A 20,597-nucleotide genomic window follows, 5' to 3' on the forward strand; every position below is an offset into this window, starting at 1 on the left:
CTCAAAGCGCATGACGCCATAGATCTATGAAATACACATATGCCCGCCAACCATCTTATCATTTACAATTATTCTCTTAATCCATCACTCATTTCCCAAATTTAATCCCAGATGTTGCGGGATCATGAATCGAAATAGTCTTCTCGACCAAAAACTCATTCAGAGCATACCTGCCATTATTCCTTCCCCAACCACTGCCCTTCGTACCTCCAATCGGGATATTTGGCTCGTCGTACTCCGTGATGTTGCCAATGTGAACTTGTCCTGCCTCAATTTGCTTGGCGACGCGAATGGCGGCGAAAACATCTCGGCTATGAACCGCCGCATTAAGGCCATACGCCGTGTCGTTGGCAACTTCAACGGCTTCATCTTCATCCTTGACGGTGATGAAAATAGCAGCAGGGGCAAAAATCTCCTCATGATATATTGCGTCTGTAGGTTTTACGTCCGTAATTATGGTTGGCGTGAGGCTGGTTCCGGCTGCATTGAGACTTGCGTCTCCCACGAGGAAACGAGCTCCCGCAGCGTGGGCTTTATGCAAGAGGTCATGAGCCCTCTGGGCCAGTCTCTTACTGACAGCATGTCCAGCACCCTTCGAGTACTTCGTCTCCAGGATCGTCTTGATCTCCTTGATAAGTTCATCCGCAACCTCCTGCACCACGACAATGCGGTCGGTAGACATGCAGATCTGTCCATGGTGTAAAAGTGCACCCTCGACAATCTTGTCAGCCGCATGCTTCACATCGGCGTCCTTGAGTACAACCGCAGGAGCTTTTCCTCCTAGCTCCATCAGCACTGGCTTCAAGTACTTGGATGCAAGTTGACCAATGATGCGGCCCACAGCGTCGCTGCCAATGAATTCGACTTTTCGGATTGCTCGATGAGCAATCAACGCTTCCGTCACAACTGGGCCATCCTCACGTGAAGCTTGCAATATGTTTATGAGACCCTTTGGCATACCAGCCTCTTCGAAGGCCAAAACAAGTAATTGGTGTGTTGCCGGAGACAATTCCGATGCCTTGAGCACGACGGAGCATCCAGCGCCAATGGGGGCAGCTAGTGCACGTCCAGAAAGGACCATACTAGCATTCCATGGTGGGATGGCAAGAACAGGGCCAACCGGCTCTTTATACACCAATACAAGCGATCCAGGAGTCTCCAACGATGGCAGTTCACCCGTCGTGGCATGCGAGATGTTCGAGGCAATCTCACGCAGGCATCGTATCAAGATAATCGCATTGAATCGAGCCCAGCCTTCAGGGCAAGAAGTCTCAGCAAGTTGCAGCTCGACGAAGCGATCAGTCCAGGCGTCAATCACATCAGCCGTTCGAAGAAGCAAGTCTCGGCGCTCAGTGTGGGTAGAGTTCTTCCACTTCCGAAACGCCTTGTAGGATTCCTCAGCGGCCTTGATGGCCAATTCAGGTGTCGCACTTTGGGCATAGTGGATGATTTTGTCCTGACTGCTGGACTCGACTGGGATGAGCCGAGTTGCATCTAAGGGTTCATTGACACCATTGATTCTGATGGGGACAACTTCTTTGCCTTTGGGATCGTTGATAAAAGGCATGGTCGATAATGTTATTTGTGAAGTTGGATTGACTTGTGGTGTTTGTGAGCGGTTTAAAACGACGATTGAATGCTTGAATTGTGGACGAAGGTGCTTTTCGTTATGTGATGATGTACTATGAGAGACAAAATAATCAACAAGCAAGACTCCGGTCTTAAATAATAAAAACACTTCGTTGGAGCCAAGGAGAAGCTCTTGCCTGAAAATATTCTAAGCCATTTTAAGGGGTAACGTCAAGCTTTAAATACACGATCATTGCTGGCTCCGGGTCGTATTGTCGGGACTTCGCTCTCCGTTGCTTGGTGTGTGCATCGGCATCAACATGGGATGGGTTGGGTTGGCCAGTTCGCTTCCAGGATGGTCGCGACACCGATACAAATTAATTCCGGAGGTGACGTTGTAAGTGATGTAAAATAAATTAAGCCTAGTTCATTGAGGATCATTGGCCTCATGTATGCATTATACCACAGTAGAAATTGGAGATATTCCTATTAAGGCAAAACAAAGGACCCAAGACTTGGCGTTTAGTCAACAAGTATGTGATGATCATTAAATTCATGAGTCTCATGATGATGTCTTCCTACAGTTACAGCTTCTACGTTAACTTACATGCCATTGTCTCATCATATGGATTGCCTATGGATAAAGGTCCTTGATTCATCTACATTGCGCTGTTGTCGCTGTAACTTATCGCTGTAATTTAAAACCTGGAAGTCTGTATAGCCTCTGGTGGTTATGCAAAAACAGCCCCCACCAACTACCCCAGCTTTTGTGGCCATCCCAGTCTTTCTCACTAATGTTCATCGAGATGCACACCCACTCTCGGCTTTGTGTAAAATTCGGAGCACTGATATATCCGAAACAGGGAAAATTCATCGGAAATATCCATCAACTCCAAGAAAATATGTCAGCCGCGTAACATTCCCTCTACATATTCCCTCTCTCTAAAGAGTTATTTACTGACTCGCAGTGTGGTAACCGGCAGAACCGTCGGACTGTAAACACTCCGACTATGACCAATCGATTGTATTGATAATGATTACCAGATCTTGCCTGTAAACTGCAAGTTGAGCTTGATCAATGGCAGTGAAGAGGTGGTATAATACATCATATAATAAAGTACTCTTGAAGGTTTAATATATAGAGAGTAGTATCCACTAATGAAGGAGTGTATTAAAAACTATAGACTTTGATCAATTCCACGGCTAGACTATAAGTTTCCTGATGTGGGTGGATCACACCACCTAATGCATACAACTTTATTTCCACTTACCCGCATGTCGGCGTGTGATAAACGACATAAGTTGCGGCTCATCCATGCATAAGACGTACTTTTACTATACAGCGAGAGTCTCACCACTGATGGCATATCTCAGGTGCCAGTCATGCCAAGAACATCTTAAAAATTTATCAACGCAAGTAGGCTTCAAATGAACAGCGCAGCGGCATAGAGGGTAACACCATCGATGTCTGAAGGCAGCAAATATGTAACTCAACTCCGTATCTATCCCTTTCAAATACCGCTAACCTCTCTGTGAAGAGCTGCAAATGCATAAAATACCGAATCCCAAATCCTCCATGTTCATAGAAAACTCGACGCCAGTGTTTTTAAATCCCAGACCCCAAAACAAAAAACAGCATTGGGTTAAATACTCATCAACCCCCATGATATCCCAGTAGCAAGGCAATTTGCCAAATTTGAAGGAAGATTTCTCCCGCCGAAAACATTGCAACGATATCCTCCCAAAATGCAGATTGTAGACGCAGAGTTTCCCTCCCAAGAACAAACCAGTGAATCGAAAGAAAGAAAGAACTAGATAACTTCACCAAGTAAAACCATCCTCAGTGATTTGAATGATCGAATTTTGCCCTCCACCCTCGTCATCATCTTCATCCTCATCCATAACTTGATCGTCGGTGTCGCCTTCAATTTCTTCCAAGGGTGGTCTACCTTGCGTATTATAGTCCCCTTCATCACTGTAGTCAGGAGGAACAACAAGCGAGCATTGTAGATCCATCCCAGGAATCTCAACCTCCATAAGATCATCATCACCAAAATAATGTATAAACGCATCTCCATCAATCGCCAGCTCAAGTTCCGGAAGACCCTCTACTTCTTCGTCGTCCTCCACCAAGTAAACTTCTAAATCGACATCCGGGTGGCCCTCAAAGCCGCCCACAACCTCAACGTCGTGAAGGATGTGCGGAGCTTCGTCATCGCTCTCCGAGTATTCCGGTTGGGTACTAACAACATTGTTCATGTGGATGATGTCGTCAATTTCCTCGTCGTCTTCAGTGCTGCTACTGTTGCCGCCGCTGCTGCTGCTAAAGTCAGAGCAGCTGTCGTATGTGCTGGAGGAGTCGTACACGATTTCGGGCGAATTCGGAGCCTCACTTGCCGAGGATATCGTGATGATCTCGGACTCCGGTGTTTCTGCTTGACCGATGACTGATGAATCTTGAACAGCGGTTCCGATGCTCGATGGTCCCGCGTCATCGTATATCGGTTGAGCTCGTGTTTCTTCCGGAGGGGTTTCCAGCCCATAAGCCGTCTCTTGGGTAGACGCCAGGCCATTCCATGTCGCTAGAAGCCCTTTCCCAATCGTGATATCCTCGATACCCAGTCCGAGTTGACGAGCTTCTTCGAGTTTCCTGTTCCCCTTTTCGATGAGATCTTTCCGAAGAACATCACCCAGCGTACTCGAAACTTCCACATCCATCAACCGGTCTTGAATAGCGCAATGCAGAGACTCCCTTTGCGGATCCCAATGCATACCGATCCAAGTCGGCAAACAATCCATACCGATGAAAACGGTATCCAGAGTGATCCCTTCTCGCCTTGCAGTCTCTAGACGAACGTTGGACTCTCGCTGGATGTATTTTGCGACATCACCCGAGATCAGCCTGCTTGGCAGTGTTCGGGAGAGAAACTCTGCAAATGTCGGCTGACCTTGGGTGGCCTCTGTGTCTGTTTCGTGCCCTCAAAAGATGTCAGTACCGATGTTGAATCAGGCTTCTTAGGTTATCTCAGTGTTACGAACGCTGTGGCTCTAGTATCTTGGATCGTCGGCGGATCTTGCGACGCGTGACGAGAGGGTTGTCGTCGTCACTGCCAGAGGATATTTCGATGACTGTTCGCTTGGTGGAAGACATGGCTGGAGGCGGCTGTGATAAGGATAACGCTCGAAAAATGATGAAGAGGTGAGTGGTAAGTCGGTTCAAGTTTAGAGGAGAGGAGAAAACATCAGAGAATTGGAAAGGGAAAAGGAAATGAGAGATGAGGGAAGATGAAAGAAATAGAGTCGAGAGAAGAAGATGAGATCAACCCAGCTGCACCTCAGAATTTTAGTCGGTGAGGTGGAAAAAAAGCTTGGCCAAAGAAATGCTGCGAACAGCCAAAATCGCAAGTATGAGCAACAACGAGGAGTTGAACACATCCTGGCGGCAAACGAAATTATTCTCTCCATTGACCCGCGCTCTGCCATTGAAACTCGCGGACCATTATCATATGCTCGTATTGTCGATGTGCAGAGTATCTCGTTCTGGATTCACTTTGACAATAAACGGCAGAGAATCCCCACTTCACACACTCCGCTTCTCTTATTGTTTTGGGCTTCAACAGCTGTCAATATCCGCTGTCAGACCGGTAACTCGCATTTACCGATATTTGCACAATAACTTTGTAAAGGGAAAGCTATCCAGAAGTCCAACGACTGCATGAGGTTCAAGTGTCGGAACAAGATACGGAGGCAAATCTATCACTTACTTACTTGTCTAACAAATAATAGATAGGTACCCAGCTCTTTGAGTGCTTGCTACGGTCAATACGATCGCTATATTTTTTCTGATATCTGCCACTATCGCTATATATTTCTAGTATCTACTGCTATAGCTATATTTCTCTAGTTTCTTGTATCATCACTTATTACCAGGTGTGTAGCTTTAACTTTGACATGGGATATTGGATAGCGTTTCCCATTATGAAGTTGTAATGAGTTGTTTGCCAGCTTCAATAGGATCCAAGTTCTCAATCTCAACACATAGAAACATCTTATCACGTACCACTCCGTGATTCACTGTCGGTAATGAATGCGCAGTTACACCACAAACGCACATGCCTAATCGAGTGACGCAAGCTGTATGCATCAGCTCTGCGATAAAGCACTTGACCAATACACGTGTGTCTCTCCAAATCTCATATCAATCACGATACGCCTAATCTATATAAACCGTCTCCTTTCCTGGATTTTCATGCAGATATCAATGCAGTACGATTGTGATACTCTGCCTACCATTTCTACACCGCTCTACCTATTATCAAGAAACCCCCTAGGACAACATGTCTGCAATGGACAACACGAGCACAACTCAATCTACTAACCCATCGTCCTCGTCCAACGAAACAATTGAAGGCTCTCAAACCGTCACAGCCACATCCAGTACCGGCTCCTCGTCTTCGTATTGCCCCGACTGTCCCATATGCAACCCTCCCGACACCAAATCAGCCAATGCCTCTGCATACGGCACCATTGAACCGCTCTCTTACGACTCTCAAACACCTGGGCCAACGTTCCTCGAGTCAACGGTAGAAGCATGCGCCGAAATCTGCTGCTACATCTGCGACAGCCCTCCTCCATCGATTCGAACAAGCGACTGGTCATCAACAACCTATCCTTCTTCAATTTCCTCAAATTCGTACACCTCAAATTCGTATTCCTATGGCGAAACAGAGACTGGCTCCTCTCAAAGTCAAACAAGCGATGCCGAAACTACGCATGTGCATAGGCACAGTGACGGATATAAACGACAACAAGAGATGCGACCCGTCAAAGAGGAGAACATTGCTCAATCCCCACAAAGTCTTTCTGTCAATCTCAGCGACAGTTCGGTAACTCATAGTGGCGAAAAAAAGAAGTCATATTCGATAGCTTAACGTATCACATAGCCGTTGAAGATGCTCATCCAGTCTATTAATCGTTGCAAATCCAAGTCCCCATCTTGCGCCGTGTAATGTGTCCCATTGTACCACAGAAAATGCCAATCAAGCAAACAACCGACTTTTAATCTGTACCATCCAATTAGCCTGCAATCTCGCCTCGAACTGCAAAGGGTCCTTCGTACTTATGTATGATATCCCATTCTCCAGACAAACCAATCACTGAATCTCCATGTCCTGCTCCTCCTGCGCAACCTTCTCCTCAACAACAGGCGCATCTATTCCCAAGTTAGCGTTCCTTCTTCCATCTCTTCACCTAGCATCAACCAGGACAGCCCCAGTCCAAACACACCTTTCATCACAGCCTCTCCCTCCGCCTCCATCTTCCTCTTCAGCGCATATCCCATCTTCTTCTCCAGCTTCCTCGCCTTCTTGGCGCTAATCGCAGCTCTCGGTCCGCTCGTCGGCAACAGGCCCGGTCGTGCGCCCCTCGTCTTGTCGGCCTTTGTGATCTTGTTCTGCATGGCAGGGTCGGCGCGCTTCTGGTTGGCCTTCTTGGCCTTTGCGGCGCGGGCGGCGAGCCGGTTCTTGGAGAGGCGGTTGGGGTTCTTGACGGAAGGCATTGTGAGGAAATAAATCAACGACGCTGGTATTTATGTATATGTTCTGAATGAATCGCAGATTTGGTTGGTAAATGTACGTAGAAAGATGGTGGTGATATCGCCAAAGAAAAAAAAAAGATAAGCCCCACCAAAAAGCGCAACAGTGCAGCTAGCTTATTTTGGTTGGACCCTGGACGCAGGTACCGACAATCCAGTGCCAATCGCAACTTTTGTGCAGATGAACATTAAGAGGCAGATTAATGACACTCAATAGTATTCTTATTTCAATTTATTTTTTAATGTCATTATTACACCCAAAATTACCCATCATCTTACTTCCCAGTATTGTATACCGACATTATTCGAAGACAAAACTCCCAAACACGCTTAACATTATATAGAGGTCTTCCCATAGCATGTATTTTCCCCGTTGACATAACCTTCATATCCCATTTGTATCTCATGATTGAGCTGCAGCAGGTCGCTTGGGGACGTTGGATCCCTCACCTGCCAGCATTCCCTGCCTCTCATCGTCCTCGTCATCGGTTGACAATCCATCGAGCTCGAATTCCTCTGCCGCTCGAATTTGGCCATCCTCTACAGCTCGTCCGTTCAGGTGAGTGTGACCATTGGTGAACCCTTTGGTGTCCAAGGGTGGGTTTGACAGACGGTCATAAAGGTGGATGAGCATATTGGCGAACAAAAAGACCAAAAAGGCGAGAGAGTAAAGGATTAGGATGTAAGAGATGACATCCATGCTGGAACCGTCGATGAGAGACATTTGCTGTTCAGTCGCACCCATGAAGAGGAAGCCGGCGGCATACAAGAGCTGGCAAGTGTTAGCTACCGTCTAATCTGGCGTATCGGATGTCGTGCCAACTTACGAAAACAGGAATGTACTGGAAGCTGTTCCAGGTGCGGCCATCATCGGACAGAGATTGAGCGTCCTTGAGAACAAAGGCAATCTCGATGATACGTGTAAGACCAGCGGCCATCAGGGTGTAACCAAACATGGTGTGCGTCATGGCACTGACCATCAGCTCTTGAGGGTGCGCAGACATGCCCCAACCAGTGATGAGGATGACGAATCCAGGGATGAAGTTGCGCTTCGGGTTACCATCGCGATCTCGGCTCAACCAGATACCAGCCAGACCCGCACACCACCAGATAACACCCATTGTAGTGTGTTGCCAATCATTCTTGACCCAGGCGGTACCCCAGCGGTGCTCTGTAAAAGTGTTGACGCAGCCCCAAGCGGCAATGACGGCGCTGTCGTAGAACTCTTGCGATCTTCCCGTACGACGAATCCAGACTTGTCCCGCGAGCAGAATAATGGTCAAAAGGATACCGTAGGCAATGAATGCGCCTCCCATGATAAAGTGGGCTGCGCATTGACCAACGTGATCGCCTTGGCAGAAGCCAAGGGTGGTGATACCTCCAAAGATCATCTGCACCCATGCGAGAAGCGGCATCGCTTTGCCAATGACGGAGTGGAAGGGTCGGACAAACTTGCGAATCATGCCGAGAGCGCCCTTCTCCCAGTGAAGCTTCAAGTATAGGCCCAAGACGACCTGGCCGATAAGCAGGAGTTGCAAGATGTTGGCGAACACCGAGTGCACATTGTGGCTGACAAACTCCCTTCCTTTGTGCGCATGGCCGAGAAAGAAGCCGACGACGGCGAGGATGGAGCCTAGGATTTGCGTCGGGACGTGCCATCGAGATTTGGTCATCTGTGATTGCATAAAATCAGTCGCTGTGCTCCTATGAAGCACCATTTGGAGTAGGGACGGTGGTTCTTACACCAAAGACCATGCCGATTGGGAAGATGACGCCGTATGCGAGCATCTGGATGAGGATGTGGATCCAGAGAATCGTGTCCTGTGATTCGAGTTAATTGCCTGTTTTCTTTTCTTGTCTATTATTGTATTCCCAAGCGCGACTCACGACCGGTTCGAGTGATATTGCTTCGCCCTCGGGGATGTGGCTTTCGCCGCCCTCATGGTGATCGTGGGCCTGGACAAGCCTCCCGAACGAAGCGATCGACAGCAGCAGCGCCGTCGCCGCTGGCCGGGACAGCTGCATCATCTTGTTTGCGATGTGATGTGATTAAAGAAGAAAAAAAGGATCAAGCAGTATAGAAAAGAATCCCTTCTCTTCACCTCCTAGAGCCGAATCGTATCGCGCTTCCGGTCCTTGCAGCCGTAGAGAACGGACGCCAGAAAAACCTCGGCCGGGTGTTTATCAAGGGCATTGAAACATTTTTGAGCGGCTTGATCGGAGATGAAATGCCACGACTTGCATCGAAACGCGCAGGGAGGGCCCTGGCACCGACGTTCTGCCGGGCGAACCAAGACACCTGCAATAGGCGATTACACACGCCAGATACGAAGTACCAGCTACAATTGCAGTAAGACTGGGGGCAATTACTGGGATTTGCCCCGCAAAGAGCGCTGGAGCTCCAGTGGTCTGAGCGTTTTGATATCCATTCATGGATGGTGGGTTTGATGGACGGAGAAATAGTAGCCACAGATGAAGCAGAGATTCGGCCTCTTGATAAGTTCCGCAGTCCATAAAAGGTACCGCATATTGGGGAAATATATGTGTGCACAAGTGAATTATTCCGCATTTAACGGTCCATGGGCACGTTGAGAACAATATTTCGCAAGCAGAGCGACTCACTCCATAATTCGATAGTATGTACGAGATTCCAGATTCTCCACTCCTGCATGTCATCTCAAGCGGCTAACGCGGCGCGATGCTCGTGAAAGAGTCGCGGCTTGTTGAGGACGAACCCGGTCATTTCATTGAAGGTGACCTCGATGTTGACAAAAGGAGTCTTTGAGCGCTCATTACTATTGTACTTGAATCTATTACTACCTAGGTAGCGTTACTGTAAATATGATATATATTCTTCATCTAATAATCCACCAATGCGTACTAATCCACAGATTCCTTCTCTTTGACGAGCCAAGCCATGTTCAGGGCGTATCTGCTAAGAAATGCAATTGATATGATTAAGAGCATGCATATCGCAGAGAAACTTGACGTTATACGTTACCCTATTACTCTACTACCCTACAAGTATTTCGTTGCCAGTATTCTGACATTGTTACCGTCAAATTGAACACACCTCTCAATTTACATACCCGGTATTCGTATGCTCCACGAAATGGAATGCATGATGCCTGTGCCACAACCCAGTGCCTTCCATGAAGAATCCATTCGTCTAGAATCTCGGCGATTAGCGCGCCTCATTAGAATCGGACGAGGCACCGCAATCAAACGGCAGTGGCTCAATTAGCCGCTTCCTTATTTTGTCCATTGGGGGAAGCGGGAGAAAACGTAGATATGATGATGCTATGACACGAAATCAATGCTGCACCTTGAGGGGTCGCTCACAGTATTGGAAACATATCAAATGAAGATTGAATCATTTCGACATTTGCCTCCGTCTATTACAACTGCCAAACCTCTCTTCTCGGACAGCCCTGCAGCTGAATGACCATGCACCTCGTCCAGCTCCTATTAACTGCCTCGTTGATCGCTGCTACCACGGCGGCTCCTCTCCTGAACCAAGAGGTCATCACCGAAACGCAACATAGGGCGTGCGTTTACGGAGCCCCGAAAAAGTATGACCACTGGATCATTCACTATCACGAGGTGAAGCCGCCATCCCAGTTCCCGATGCGGTTTATTCTCGATCCAGCATGGGTAGCGCGCCACCAAAACGTCGGAGATGCAGATGTAAGTTTTAGTTTTACCTGTGCTCGTATACATCTCCAAAGGCTATAATCTAACAAGTGCAGCATTTCTCTTTGGGCACTACCTGGGTCCCGTGGGCTGAAAACAGGTGTCAGTACACCTGCAACGCGAGAAAGAAATGCGTCTCTTGGGTTGGGTATCAAAGTAATACGTTCTGGTTTACCTCTATCACCAGCATATAAACTAACTCCGGCTATCTAGCTAAGCACTCGACGCCCGAGGAAGGAGAATTTTCCTGCTATTTCTTTGACGCCCTGTAAGTGTGCCATTTGAAGTGTATTCATTCTAACTGACGCCCTGTTAGCATTCAGCCCGAAAATATTGTGCCGCGCGCACCAGACGAACCTTTCAAACTTACGCATGCATTTAACAGGCTCTGCGAGAATGATACTGAGATCTAGCTATAGGGTGACTGTGTCTCAATAGCAGCCCTGTGTATGTGGATGTGATAGCGGGAGATTGTATGCATGGGAGGCACAGCCTTCAACAAAATGTTGTCAGTAATGTAACGTCCAGGAACAAAGTAATGATTAGCGTACCTTGAAGCATACCGAATTAATAAATCCATTGTACATTATTGCCAAAACGCCAACCCTTTCGTATGTTTACTCCTTCTTGACACTCCCCTCATCCTTTTCAAGGAGTTCCCTCGCCCTTCTCCACAACTCCAGCTCCATATCTCGTTCAACTTTGGTACTCCGACTGTTTAACCACCCAACGTCCAGATTTCCGATGGCTCCCATGCCATTAGGCTTCAGAGATGGCTTAACAGTAGTGTTGTGACCCTGCCGAGGTCCGGTGGATAGATTGACGATGCCCGCTTCTTCTAGTGCGAGGATTTGGCGCTTCATTCGTACATCGATACTATGAAGCGTATCGAGAAAAGTATCTGTGGCTTCCCGGAATGCGTCCTTTTGCGCTGTTGACTCTACTGATGCTGAAGGATTGCTGTCGGAGGATGCTGGAGTGGTGAGGGCGCCAAGCGCAGTGGCAGTGTGGTTCATCAGCTGGACAATGGACCGGTCGATGGAGTTGAGCTGGTGGATATTTTCTTCCAGGGTGAAAGGGACAAAGGGCTCCTGTGGTTGAGAGTCTTCCTTTTCGTCTCCCATGACGATGTCCTCTGGTGACGCCATGGCAGTGAGATTGACGAGAGATTGCTCAAATTGTGTGGTCCTGCTATGTCGGATTGTGTGATTCCCAGCTAATACTTGGAGATTGCAGGTCTGTTTTTGACGGCCACTCGAGTGATTGAGGCGTTATGGAGGATATCAAGCGTGTGGGTATGAATGAGTGTAGGTGGTTGAATTGTGCTGTTAAAGCATGGCCAAGGAACATTGAACAATTGTGGGTCCCAGTAACGCGCCGCGAATCTGATAAGACATCAAGACGCCTGTATGGCATGCTTTGTAAGTGAAGTCTCTCTGTTGGAATATTCTATAAGCTCAGAATCTTGCACAATTACTATTAAAGAGCCATTCTATTGTACCATATTTCATACTTGACGACTATAACGACGTACAGCACCATATTTGGTTTGACTGTTGCCGAGACTGAGCAGCTGAGAGGCGCCGCTTAAACTTCGGCTATACTAACCGTGCTTCTGATGCCTCAAGGTCCTCAGTCCTCTAAGTTTACTCTCAACATCAACCTGGTGCCTTGGCCATCAAAACACAGTCGCTTTCTATCCTCTGCAACGCCCTCTTTTCCTACGAATATCGCACACAGACACTCTAGTAGGAATCATTGGAATTTGTTGCACCTTCTGGAGCTCACGACTGGCACGATTGCCTCCCGCATACCGCCACACGACCTGGGCGTGAGATCCAGACGTAACTTGAGCTCACTGAACCACGTTGGCACGACCTGCATTGCGCCTCACGCCACGCAGGACAAGGATCTACTATGACATAGCTTCCAAGTCTAGGCATATTGACATCTACCTAGCAGTACCGATCTTCGAATCCATCTCTCTCCTCAAAGACGGTGTTCACTCTCCCTCTACCATGGCTACTCAAGCGCCAACCCAGGGCGCTGGCACGGCCAACTCCTATGCAGGGCAACCAGCAACATCACCAGCTGGCCCTCCCGCCGCGACTACGGCTGCAACTGGCACCACTGGAGGTGCCATGTCAAACCAAAATCTGAACCAGATAGTACGTGGTAGCATTTGGAATTATGCCTGTTCTCACCGTGGTCCTATTTCCGGGGCCCGTGGTCCTTTCCGCGGGGGTCGCCATCTCAAATCAAAAAGTTATTGTCCTCCACAGAAACTTGATGAGCAGCGTTCACTTGCTATGGTATGCTGCTGTCCTTCTTGTGCTACATTGCCTCAACCACTCTGTAGCATTCGATGAGCAGCGGCATCCTAAAACAAGTCTCATGTGCCATCCGTTTTCATCCACTACCAATACCCAAGAGCTTGGTCTTCCCTCTTTCATGTCTCTCACTTTGCCCTCACAGAAGACACTCAATCGCAACTACACACCAAACCGTGTCAAATACTTAGAATCATCTTAGCTAATGACATCACTAGGTTACGGATTATTTGCTTAAGCGAGGCTTCAACCGGACTGAAGAGGTTTTCAGACAGGAGTCAAAGCATCTAGGCAATGATGGAAAACCAGTCCAGCAACTAGCAAACCTAGGTCCAAAGAAGTACTCGAGAGCGTTTCGACTCTTGAGAGACTGGGTCGAAAACAATCTCGAAATCTACAAGGTAGGTTCCTCCTCGAATGGCTTGCACTACAGGTCCGCGTGCTGAAGAGAGTTTTGCGTTAGTTTGAGCTATCAAAGCTTCTCTGGCCGACGTTTGTTTACTCGTTCATCGAGCTGGTTGGAAATGGATACACAGAAGAGGGCAAGCTGTTCCTTAAAGAAATCGGCCAGCATTTCCAAGCGTCCCATGCAGATGATTTGAAGACGTTCTCAACCATCACGCTTCCGCAGCATACAAACGAGAACCCCATTACCAAATTATACAAGGAGAACAAGTATCGCATCCCCTTGAACCAACATGCGACTGGCGACCTTTTCAACTTTCTTGAGCGCGAGTCTGATCAAGGTGGATCCGTGATCCGACAACTACTCGTCTCATATTGCCAGATTGATTCAACAGCTCGCGGACCTATCACTCCATTTAGCTTTGAGGCGGTGTTTAGGAAGACGAAGAATCTGGAAATCGAGGAGGTGGATACTAAGGAAGGTATTCCGGGCGTCAACATCGGGCTGTCCAACAAAGATATTTTGGATCCGGCGGCACCTCTAAGCCTTGGACCTCTACCGATGGATACTGATCTTCGCGATGATATCCGAGCCGAAATCGAAGACGAGGAACGGCGAAATCCCCCGGCCCCTGGCGCAACCAGCCTGATAGAAGAGCTTGACCAAAAGATCAAGCGAGAAGAGAGTGCAGATGCCCCGAGCCGAGCCGATCTACCTCTACCCCCATCTCGCCCGCGAGACATTATGCTTGAAATGCAAAAGTTACGAGAAAATAGAGACAGATTCAAAATCGAGGGTCGAACAGGTGGTGTGGGGGTCCCCGTCAGCGCTTGCATGTTTACATTCCACAACACATTTGGAAGGCAAGTTGTTTAACACTTTAATTGGCAAATAAGAACAAAAGAGACTGACCTTTGAGATAGCGTATCATGCATGGAGTTTTCCGACGACGGACAGCTCGCAGCTGTGGGTACCAGCGAATCCTATATTCGCGTTTGGTCTCTGGATGGAAAAGCTCTCCCCAGCTCAAATGCTCATGAGAAGGGTGCCAAGTTCAACAGCCGGAAGCTGATTGGACACTTTGGCCCTGTATTCGACATTTCGTTCTCCGACTCTGCTTCGGGGCCTCCCCAAAAGCTATTTGGTGATGAAGGACGACAGAACGCGGCAATTGACGGGCGGCCGAAGCTGCTACTTTCATGTTCAGCGGACGGACAAATCCGGCTGTGGTCTCTGGAATCTTGGACCTGCTTATGCGTTTACAAGTCACACGACGGACCTGTCTATAGAGCGCAATGGGGTCCACACGGACATTACTTTTTAACCGGCGGCTACGACAAGGTCGTTCGAGTGTGGATGCAGGATCATGCATCGCCTCAGCGTCTCCTTGTTGGACACGATACCGCCGTCTCAGCTATAGCATGGCACCCCAACGGCATGTACGTCTTTTCGGCGTCAGACGAAACGGACAAGTCCGTTCGCATGTGGTCCGTGGTGACGGGTGCCTGCGTGAGAGTATTCACTGGGCACACCGAGCACGTCAGTTCCCTAGAATGCGCCCCCAACGGCAAGATTCTAGCCAGCGCAGACGTTGCGGGCAATATTTTCTTCTGGGATCTAGTCAAGGGCACTCGTATAAAGCGCTCTCGCGGCCACGGCAAAGGCGGCGTCTGGTCACTCAGCTTCAGCGTCGAGTCTAACATACTTGCCTCTGGTGGCCAAGATGGTACTGTTCGATTGTGGGATGTCGAATCACCAGCAGACCCTCACAAGGCTGCTCAACAGGCCGGCCTCGAAGCTGCTACTGCCGGTGCCGATTTGGCGATTGGCGGTCCCAACGGAGAAGCATCAAGAATCAACGCTGGACCTTCGGGCCAACCAGCTAACACTGGAGCGGCCACAGGCACCAAGAAGAAGAGCAAAGAGGTGATGATTACTCCAGATCAAATCTCAGCCTTTCCCACGAAGAAGACACCTGTGATTAATGTCAAGTTTACTCGAATGAACCTGGTAATAGCAGGCGGATGTTACGACCCTGACCGGTAGAGCAGGGCAGGGCGTGACTGAAGCGGGTAGATGTGATGTGGAATTGTGCTGCAATTATTGGAGTGCTATTACAACCGACGCAAATTTCACAAATTGCGCATCCGAGAGACAACGTGGAGCTCCAGATGGCGGCATTGGCGAATGAATTGCACGAGGTACAGGTGCCGCAAAGAGCCTGATAAAAGGCAGCAGGATAACGACGGACTCGGAATCGGTGTAATACAGCTATAGGTCTCGCTTGGTTAAGGGATAATTATTTAGAACAATACTCGATGCGTTATGATGGCAGTTGGTTGCTGTCAGAGCATCGAATGAGGCACGGATCTGCCTGGGTAATAATGGAACGCTGGAGCTGGAGAGGCAGTCAGTCAACTTATGGTTAGGTAGCAAATAAAGGCTGCGTTTATACCCGTATAACTGTTAATCCAATAAGAGATGGGTTTTTCTTTTCTCTTCCATCACTGCTTCTTCATTCACTCAATTGAGAGTGATACATTTGATATCATTAAGCTCGCCTTGTCAATTTGATCCCTCTTCTCACCATCCTTGGAAGGCTGACGATCAGGTGGGGTGCAGCCTCGCGCCCAGGTACAGGTACCTACGCAACCGCTGACGTTGAGCAAGCGCTAGCGGGTACCGGTGTCTTGTCTCCAACCAACCCGGTACGTATGCCACTCTCAACCGGACAAGCTGCCTTTGACCTCACAGCTCCAACTCCAGGCCACTCCAATTCCTCCTCCTCCTTCTCCGCCAATATCCCGCTCACAGCACCAGATTCCCAACATTCGCAATGGACGTCGAAGAGTCGCCATGGGCTGATTCCAGCCAGACCCCCCCTGAGCCTGTCGCCGAGAGCGAGCCCGTTGCTTCCCCGCCGGCGACATCACAGGCCTCAACCTCGTCGGCGCCCCGACCCTCGCGCACGCCCCGTCGCATCGTTGCTCAACCTACGAAGCTGGAAGCCGTTGACGATCCCCTCGGGCCTCTGAGCGCCGGATCGACCCCGAATGCTGCGCTGGATGCCCCGCCCGTGCCGCCCCAGAAGGAGCAGATGGTCATCCGCACGACCATGGCGCCGCTCCAACAGCAGAGACGGTCTGCCGATCCGCATCTTGTCGAGGACGACGATGACCTGGACAGTCCGAGAGGCCCGAGAATGCCGCCGCCTGTTGACGCTGCAAGGCCCAGCAGTGTGAAGAGCAGCACGCAGCCAAGCGTCAGCGTCGAGGAGGCATCCAAGCCCACATTTTACATTACTGTTGGAGATCCGGTCAAGATTGGAGACCTGACAAGTTCGCACATTGTGTACTCGGTACGGACCAAGGTTAGTGTTGATCAGCTTTGATTGCCTCTCTCGTATATCAAGATTCCCTAGCTAAAGCAAGCTCCCCTGCTAGACCACATCCAGAGCCTACAAGCAGCCCGAATTCGAAGTTAAGCGTCGATACCGAGACTTCCTCTGGCTTTACAACACCCTGCATGGTAACAACCCCGGATACGTGGTGCCTCCGCCACCCGAGAAGCAGGCTGTTGGCCGCTTCGACAGCAACTTTGTGGAGAGCAGAAGAGCGGCGCTGGAAAAAATGCTCAACAAGACTGCCGCGCATCCCGTCCTTCAGCATGACGCTGACCTAAAACTATTCCTCGAGAGCGAGGCGTTTAATGTTGACATCAAGCACAAGGAGAGACGTGAGCCATTGCCCTCTGAGAGTAAGGGAGTTCTCGGATCTCTGGGCATCAATGTCGGAGGAGGAAGCAAATTTGTCGAACAAGACGATTGGTTCCACGATCGCAAGGTGTACCTTGATGCCTTGGAGAACCAACTCAAGGGGCTTCTCAAGGCAATGGAGGCAATGGTCAGCCAGAGAAAGATGATGGCAGAGGCCGCGGCCGACTTTTCCGCTTCTCTCCACGCACTCTCTACTGTTGAGCTCTCGCCCTCACTATCCGGTCCCCTCGACGCTCTCTCCGATCTTCAACTCACGATTCGCGATGTGTATGAGCGTCAAGCTATGCAGGATGTCCTCACCTTTGGCATCATCATTGACGAGTACATTCGCCTTATCGGATCGATTAAGCAGGCATTCAGCCAACGCCAAAAGGGCTTCTATGCCTGGCATTCGGCCGAGTCTGAGCTCCAGAAGAAGAAGACGACGCAAGACAAGTTGCTGCGACAGGGTAAGAGCCAGCAAGACCGACTTAACCAGATGAACGCCGAGGTTCAGGAGGCAGAGAGAAAAGTCCACCAAGCCCGGCTCCTGTTTGAGGACATGGGTCGTTCAATGAGGGCCGAGTTGGACCGTTTCGAAAAGGAAAAGGTGGAGGACTTCAAGAGCGGTGTTGAGACGTTCCTTGAAGGTGCTGTCGAGGCTCAGAAGGAGGTAAGTGTTGCCATCTCTCAATGGAATGACATTGTCAGTCTGACTAACAACTTTTTAGTTGATCGAGAAGTGGGAGACATTCCTGATGCAGCTGGATGCTCAGGACGACGAGTCGGCTTTCTACAGGCCACCCGTTTACCAGCCAAAGCCTCCGGGCAACACCGTCGTTGACCGCGCTAGGGCAACTATAGATGAAGATTCAGACTAATGGAATACTTTGAAGCTGTAACCCTTTCATTACAAGGTGGAGTTTTACGGTTAGGCGAAGAGGCAATTGAATGAGAGCGAAGGGGGGCTGCAGTGTGCTACTACTATTCGTATTCGTTTCAAAACTCGGAGATGCATCTCTTTTGTTATATCATACAGGCCGCTAGGCTCAAAGTGCTGTACATATTTGAACAGAGTCGATCCTCTAATCCATGCGTTTTCCTCCTCTGTCTATTCTTCTCGCCCATCTCCCCTTTTGTTATCCGCCCAATCTGCCAATCTCACAAGTAATGTACACATCATATAAACCATCTCATTATTTTCTTCGTGTAGGAGCCCTCTTGGGACCCGAATCCTTCATCGCACTCGTATCCTGCGGCGTATACTCCGCCAACAAATCCTCAAAGTTCAACCCAGCATCCTCCTCAACAGGCTTAGCAACGACCTCCTCCTCAGCAGCCTTTTCACCCTCCTCTACAGCCTGAGCCGTAGCATCATACCCTCTTCCGAATCGTTCTCTGAAAGCAGCCAATTTACCAGCCTCATCCAACTCGACGTTTCGCAAGCTCTTCTCGCTAGGCTGCCACAGGAGCGTGTTGCGAGTGTCCTTTTGGGCGCGGTACAATGGCAAAGGGGAGGTGGTGCGTGCGGTGTAGGTCGAGCCGTCGGAGAGCTGAATGAGCTGGGTGAATGTGTATGGCCGCCTGGGGCGGGGGATGAATGTCGCGTTTCGGGTTTGCGTGAGGGAGAGGCTGTGGATGGAGAGCGAGGAGGATGTGGTTGATGGACGGAGGGGGGAGGATGAGAGGAGCGTTGAGGGGAGGGGGAGCTTCCCCATTTTGGGCGACAGTTTTATTTGTTTGTTGAGAAATTGAATAGATTGAGTAGATGATTCAATTGAAGAGGATCTATGGCGGAATGCTTGGTTGGTCAGTGTCGCATGTTTGGTGATGGCCAGATGCTTTGGAGTTGTCGCAAAATTTCCGGCCCGCTGGTTGGTGTGGTTCCGTAAAGTGGCGGCACTGCGGTAGTGGTTGGCTTATCGATAAGGGATTTTGTGCCGAAGCCAGGTCAAAGCAACCACCGGCAGGAAGCTCTGCCAACTCCTCCGGCTACTGTCTTTATTATTACGATTCCTTTTTCGCAATTGGGCCTTCTTTTTTATATGTCTAATTCAGAAATTAAGGCTGCATGATTCGATGACGCCTGCTAGGGCGGTGCGACAGCTGTCGCGGCTTGGGTGCTGCGGCGCAAGTCGGGTCACGGCTGGGTGTTTGGGAGATGCGCGGATGGTTATGGTGCAGAAGAGAGGGTTTTGGGCATTGCGGCTGATGAGAGGCGTTCACGATGTTGTGGGCCATGCGCTGACTCTCGGAGAGTACGCGACTGTTGTGCGATCGTCTCGAGTGGCTGCGAGTTCCATCATAGCTTCTCAGGATGCTACATGTGAGGATATCTGGATACTGTGTTTAGTTGATTCTTGCTAACAACGAATTAAGCAATAGCTGAAAAGCCGACGTCCTTTCAACAGTCAACTCAATCTAGTCAATCGAGCCATACACCCAGTTCGTGGCATACTTCGTTTCCTATACCACCGACTGCTGATCCGACATCCCCCGCCGCCCTCTCAGAGCAAATACGATCCATCATGCGACTACTCCCACACTCCGTCGTCGTCTGCACCTCAACACATGGACAAACTCCAAGAGCAATGACCATGTCGTCATTTACATCACTCACTCTCTCGCCAACTCCATTGATATCTTTCAACATTGCCACTCCGAGCCGAACCCTCGACGCCATAATAGAAAGCCGCCACTTCAACATACACATCATGTCAGGGGACGAATTAGGCGTGCAAGTAGCAGACAGATTTACAAGGGGCAACACAGATGATGTGTTTGACGGGTTAGAATACGATACAAGCAAGACGGATGGAGCACCTCTGCTGAGAGGCGAGGGAATCATGTATGCTCTGAGGTGCAGGCTGCTACCCGATGAACCCACGAGGGGTCTGCTAAAAGTCCGGGATCATGTCATTGTTGTGGGAGAAGTGGTGGAAATGATACCTGGAAGCTGCGCGAACAAGTTTGGGCTGTCGTATGCGGATCGAAAGTATCGCCAGATTGGGAGTGTGATTTCGCAAGATTAAGAGCGGTGGGCTTCATGGAATCTGAAAGCATGTGAAAGGAACATTATAGAAGCGGATAGATTGTGTACGAGTATATGTGAGGAGGCGGATGCACGGCGTCGGATGTATGAAGCTTACATGGTATTATTATGCTGGTAGCTATAGAGTTTCACAAGGGGGTTGGTTAGATGGCATGCAAGGGGGGATTCGGGACAAGCGGGGGTTACAGCTGCCTACTAGA

At 49.4% G+C, this 20,597-nt stretch overlaps 11 protein-coding genes across 11 annotated transcripts; 5 read left to right on the top strand and 6 right to left on the bottom strand.

Moving 5' to 3' along the window:
- Positions 1-88: 88 nt before the first annotated feature.
- Positions 89-1,567, bottom strand: T069G_09849 (aldehyde dehydrogenase family domain-containing protein; the record flags this gene model as incomplete). The annotated part of the gene is made up of 1 exon (XM_056177059.1): positions 89-1,567. One exon carries the CDS (start codon positions 1,565-1,567, stop codon positions 89-91), a length of 1,479 nt encoding a protein of 492 aa, XP_056025537.1.
- A 1,823-nt stretch (positions 1,568-3,390) lies between these two features.
- T069G_09850 (uncharacterized protein) lies at positions 3,391-4,720 on the bottom strand (the record flags this gene model as incomplete). Its single annotated transcript, XM_056177060.1, has 3 exons — positions 3,391-4,295; positions 4,371-4,547; positions 4,609-4,720. The coding sequence occupies 3 exons, from the start codon at positions 4,718-4,720 to the stop codon at positions 3,391-3,393; spliced, it is 1,194 nt and encodes a 397-aa protein (XP_056025538.1).
- A 1,186-nt stretch (positions 4,721-5,906) lies between these two features.
- T069G_09851 (uncharacterized protein) lies at positions 5,907-6,541 on the top strand (the record flags this gene model as incomplete). The annotated part of the gene is made up of 2 exons (XM_056177061.1): positions 5,907-6,450; positions 6,513-6,541. The coding sequence occupies 2 exons, from the start codon at positions 5,907-5,909 to the stop codon at positions 6,539-6,541; spliced, it is 573 nt and encodes a 190-aa protein (XP_056025539.1).
- Positions 6,542-6,722: 181 nt separating this feature from the next.
- T069G_09852 (uncharacterized protein) lies at positions 6,723-7,126 on the bottom strand (the record flags this gene model as incomplete). Its single annotated transcript, XM_056177062.1, has 2 exons — positions 6,723-6,781; positions 6,856-7,126. The coding sequence occupies 2 exons, from the start codon at positions 7,124-7,126 to the stop codon at positions 6,723-6,725; spliced, it is 330 nt and encodes a 109-aa protein (XP_056025540.1).
- Positions 7,127-7,565: 439 nt separating this feature from the next.
- T069G_09853 (uncharacterized protein) lies at positions 7,566-9,190 on the bottom strand (the record flags this gene model as incomplete). Its single annotated transcript, XM_056177063.1, has 5 exons — positions 7,566-7,702; positions 7,775-7,934; positions 7,990-8,835; positions 8,906-8,983; positions 9,050-9,190. 5 exons carry the CDS (start codon positions 9,188-9,190, stop codon positions 7,566-7,568), a joined length of 1,362 nt encoding a protein of 453 aa, XP_056025541.1.
- A 1,419-nt stretch (positions 9,191-10,609) lies between these two features.
- On the top strand, positions 10,610-11,268 carry T069G_09854 (uncharacterized protein; the record flags this gene model as incomplete). The annotated part of the gene is made up of 4 exons (XM_056177064.1): positions 10,610-10,849; positions 10,912-10,957; positions 11,069-11,123; positions 11,172-11,268. The coding sequence occupies 4 exons, from the start codon at positions 10,610-10,612 to the stop codon at positions 11,266-11,268; spliced, it is 438 nt and encodes a 145-aa protein (XP_056025542.1).
- Positions 11,269-11,472: 204 nt separating this feature from the next.
- Positions 11,473-12,003, bottom strand: T069G_09855 (mediator complex protein domain-containing protein; the record flags this gene model as incomplete). The annotated part of the gene is made up of 1 exon (XM_056177065.1): positions 11,473-12,003. One exon carries the CDS (start codon positions 12,001-12,003, stop codon positions 11,473-11,475), a length of 531 nt encoding a protein of 176 aa, XP_056025543.1.
- Positions 12,004-12,873: 870 nt separating this feature from the next.
- T069G_09856 (WD40 associated region in TFIID subunit, NTD2 domain-containing protein) lies at positions 12,874-15,637 on the top strand (the record flags this gene model as incomplete). Its single annotated transcript, XM_056177066.1, has 6 exons — positions 12,874-13,023; positions 13,404-13,586; positions 13,649-14,454; positions 14,515-14,735; positions 14,799-15,422; positions 15,474-15,637. The coding sequence occupies 6 exons, from the start codon at positions 12,874-12,876 to the stop codon at positions 15,635-15,637; spliced, it is 2,148 nt and encodes a 715-aa protein (XP_056025544.1).
- A 790-nt stretch (positions 15,638-16,427) lies between these two features.
- Positions 16,428-18,226, top strand: T069G_09857 (PX domain-containing protein; the record flags this gene model as incomplete). Its single annotated transcript, XM_056177067.1, has 3 exons — positions 16,428-16,961; positions 17,035-18,018; positions 18,077-18,226. 3 exons carry the CDS (start codon positions 16,428-16,430, stop codon positions 18,224-18,226), a joined length of 1,668 nt encoding a protein of 555 aa, XP_056025545.1.
- A 315-nt stretch (positions 18,227-18,541) lies between these two features.
- Positions 18,542-19,063, bottom strand: T069G_09858 (uncharacterized protein; the record flags this gene model as incomplete). The annotated part of the gene is made up of 1 exon (XM_056177068.1): positions 18,542-19,063. The coding sequence occupies one exon, from the start codon at positions 19,061-19,063 to the stop codon at positions 18,542-18,544; it is 522 nt and encodes a 173-aa protein (XP_056025546.1).
- A 451-nt stretch (positions 19,064-19,514) lies between these two features.
- T069G_09859 (flavin reductase like domain-containing protein) lies at positions 19,515-20,377 on the top strand (the record flags this gene model as incomplete). Its single annotated transcript, XM_056177069.1, has 2 exons — positions 19,515-19,671; positions 19,731-20,377. The coding sequence occupies 2 exons, from the start codon at positions 19,515-19,517 to the stop codon at positions 20,375-20,377; spliced, it is 804 nt and encodes a 267-aa protein (XP_056025547.1).
- Between the last annotated feature and the right edge of the window lie 220 nt (positions 20,378-20,597).

Source organism: Trichoderma breve, chromosome 6 (genome assembly GCF_028502605.1).
Source record: "Trichoderma breve strain T069 chromosome 6, whole genome shotgun sequence".
NCBI classification, from domain to species: domain Eukaryota; kingdom Fungi; phylum Ascomycota; class Sordariomycetes; order Hypocreales; family Hypocreaceae; genus Trichoderma; species Trichoderma breve.